This window comes from Stegastes partitus, unplaced genomic scaffold (genome assembly GCF_000690725.1).
Source record: "Stegastes partitus isolate 25-593 unplaced genomic scaffold, Stegastes_partitus-1.0.2 Scaffold1259, whole genome shotgun sequence".
NCBI lineage: Eukaryota > Metazoa > Chordata > Actinopteri > Pomacentridae > Stegastes > Stegastes partitus.
In genome coordinates this window covers 131,527-134,696 of record NW_007578990.1, presented here as the reverse complement: position 1 = coordinate 134,696, position 3,170 = coordinate 131,527, and the positions used below count along the sequence as shown (strand labels likewise).

The 3,170-nt window shown below is 46.4% G+C and overlaps 1 protein-coding gene across 8 annotated transcripts in view; it reads right to left on the bottom strand.

The window, feature by feature from the left end:
* Positions 1-1,368: 1,368 nt before the first annotated feature.
* Positions 1,369-3,170, bottom strand: part of mef2d (myocyte enhancer factor 2d) — a 73,613-nt gene continuing 71,811 nt past the window's right edge. For all 8 annotated transcript variants that reach the window (XM_008297922.1, XM_008297926.1, XM_008297924.1 and 5 more), the window contains one exon: positions 1,369-2,089. In XM_008297922.1, the coding sequence (XP_008296144.1) occupies positions 1,651-2,089 (439 nt within the window). In that variant the 3' untranslated portion in view covers positions 1,369-1,650. The remainder of the gene's footprint in view (positions 2,090-3,170) is intronic.

Below are 3,170 nucleotides of genomic sequence, written 5' to 3'. Positions count from 1 at the left end.
ACTTTATATACACGCATAAATAATAATTAAAAAAAAAAAAAAAAAGAGACCGATCCACTGAGAATCAAGGTTTGCTTTTTTTGTTGTTGTTGTTGTTGTTTGTTTGTTTCTTTAAGGGATATCCTGCCGAATATATAGTTTATATGTACAATCCCTGTCGTCTGTTGTAGTCTCTTGCCCCAGATGCAGAGCTGCCCTTGCTACCGCCTGAAGCTTTTTAAATATATACTTGTATATGATCTTTTTTTTTTTTTTTTAAACCTTCAAAACACCTTATCCCTGTCACACAAAAGCCACAAAGGTTACAGATTGCTTATATACATGGTACCTCATGATTCTCCCCTTTGAACATCAGCTATCTATTCAAAACATGAGTTGCTTCACAAAAATAATTTCAGCTGTGTGCATCGTAGGTGTGTGTTCAAGGATGAAATTGAGAATGAACATTAGTCCAAATCACTTTGTTTAAAAAAACAAAAAAAGAAAAACAAAGAAAAACAAATTGTTGAGGTAACAAACCCGTATACACACACGCCTTTTCTCAGCATCTGCGGTTGACACGATGTGGGTGAAACGAGGAGGATCTGCGTCATGTGTCGTTGAGCTGCTGCAGCTCGTCCCTGATTCAAAGAAAAGCAGTCTTTTTTTTTTTTTTTTTTACCTCGGCAACGAATCACGTTCCTCGTTTTACAGCTAGTCTGCATGGTTCTGATTAAATAAAGACCCGCGGGTCGTCATTCTCGGACAGGGCCAAAGCGCCGGCCTGTTGATGTCGCCGCCGGCTCGGCTGGGGGGGAGGCGGGGAGGCGGGTGTGTTTTTGTTTTTTTTTCTTTTAGTGTCTTCATTCAAAACCGAAACGAATCCAAATTCTAAAGATCAACAGTCAAGACAGAAGGACAAAACTCCACGCTTTAAAAAGAGCAAAACCGCCCAGGCTCTTAGAAAAGAAACGAGAAGCGAGGGCGAGAGCAATACAATTGTGGATGGGCGGATGTGTACAAAGATGTGGACTCATTTGGTGGCACCGTTTTAATACAGTGCTGTCATATTTGACCAAAACCTACTGTGGACAAACAGACAGTAAGGACATGAGGGTGGAAGAATGCCACCAGCCTCTAACCGAATGCAGGGCATGCAGGGAAACCCGAGTCTGGTTTGTTTATCTGCTCTGCCAGCAACTGTCAGCATGTTAGGGAGTAGTTCAGGGGCCAAATTTGGGCTTTTATTAGCCGCTGTGGCCTGATTACAAACTTAACTCATTCACGTCTATTCAAATACAGCTGAATGAAGTCCTATATGGTAATTGTTTTTGATAAATAATCCCTGGTTTGGTGGCTCGACCCCCTGGGGGGCTTTGATTGTGTGAGTGAGAGTACATTAGAGTTCAAAAGTGAATGCACATTGCCATACAAGTGAGCGTCAGTGTCCACACGTGCGACAAGAGTGTGTTAGCATACTCGTGTTGTGTATGTATGTGGAAGGTCAGGGCTTCCTGTGTGGGCAGTAGGTTACTGGATCGACGGTGGGTATATTATGTGTGTATGAAAGGGGGAGAATGGGGTCGTCGGGGCTGGTGGGGGCATGTACACAAGCCACAAGTACACATCTCCATCCTCCATCTGTCCATCCTTCTCTTCCCATCCATCTCTCTATGTGACCCAGGTATCCAGTCTCATCCTCTTGACGTTGGTCCCGTCCTGTTCCTGTGGCTCCGCCGAAGAGGGCCGCAGGAGGACCATGGTGGGTTGCTGGGCTCCAGCACCGGCCTGGTGGTGGAAGTCCGGACCCCCGCCTCGGCCCTGGGTGCCGTCGTCCCGGTCGCTGCCCTCGTACGAGCTGCCGTTGCTGCTGAGGCTGTCGACGGGCGAGCGGCCTTGGCCTCCCGCTTCCAGGCGCAGGGTACCGGGGTAGGCGACCGACACCAGACCTTGTCCCTGCACTTGACCGTGGCCGCCTCCGCCTCCGCCGGCGCCACTGGTGGAGCTGGGAGTGCTGCGGTCGCGGTTGGGTGAGACGGGTTCGGACTTGATGTTGACGTTGGGGTTCGTGTTGACTGTCAGCGCGCCCTGAGGTATGTTGCTCACTGGCCTGGAGAGACGGAGGAGGAGATAGAAGAGGAGAGGATACAGCGAAGAGTTACGCAACTGCACATCTACGCGTCTCAACCTTTAACTGAACACGGAAGCAGACTTTGATTAGACAAAAAGTTTGCAGGGATGAAACACAGAGTTCAGCCAATACTGTAAAAAAAAAGAAAAACTCAAAAATGCTCGCTGTCACATGAGTGTATCACAATACTCCAATAAACACATGTTGGACGTAAAATAGGAAAAGCTCGGCAGACCCAAGACACCCAGGCGATGCTAGAAACTTTTGGTTGGGAGGACTTTCAGCACATGGAGAACAAAGACACACAGGACAGATAAGACTACATTTGAGGCCACATAAAAGCACAGTCCATTAGCCATGCAGCCAACACATTCTGGCGTATCGGATTTTTGTCTGTAAAGGTTCACGGCTGAATGTGAGCATCAGTATAAATCACATTTCGGTTCTGCTCTGTTTTCCTGGCATGAAAAACTACCGGCTATCGCATATCAACATCTTCCTGCTGCTTCTAGCTACAGTACAGTAAGGACCTGCATTTTCTGTTTTACCCCCCAGATAGCTGGTTTAGATGAAGTCCGACTGGTAACTGTTTCCTCAGCATGTTTGATAATCATGAAGGATGATGTTGGCTTTTACAACCCGTCGTCGTTTAGAGCGATTCAGCTAAACGGTACATGTTCCACCTGCCTGCGGAAAGAGTTCTGATCCAAAGCGCTGCTGTTTAAAGAAGCAAGGAAGCTACACTGGTGTGAGCTTGTGACTGCAGCTAAGAATCAAACAATCCAGAAAGTCCAGCATGAGCTGGAGTTTGAAAGTTTATCAGATGGGAAAAACCTGGCAAAGCAGTTTCAGACTGATATGTGTCTGATTTAAACATCAAAGTAGTTTTCTTGTGCAGTGATATATGAACTCTCAGCGCATCTGCATTGCTTCTATTAACTTTTTTTTTTTTCCTGGAAGTCCCGTTATGTAAACATGTCAAGTGGCCAATCTGTGAAAGCCACTGAATCTCTTAAACTGTGTCAAAATGGCAATCCAAACGCTTACGCAACGCTTTTTA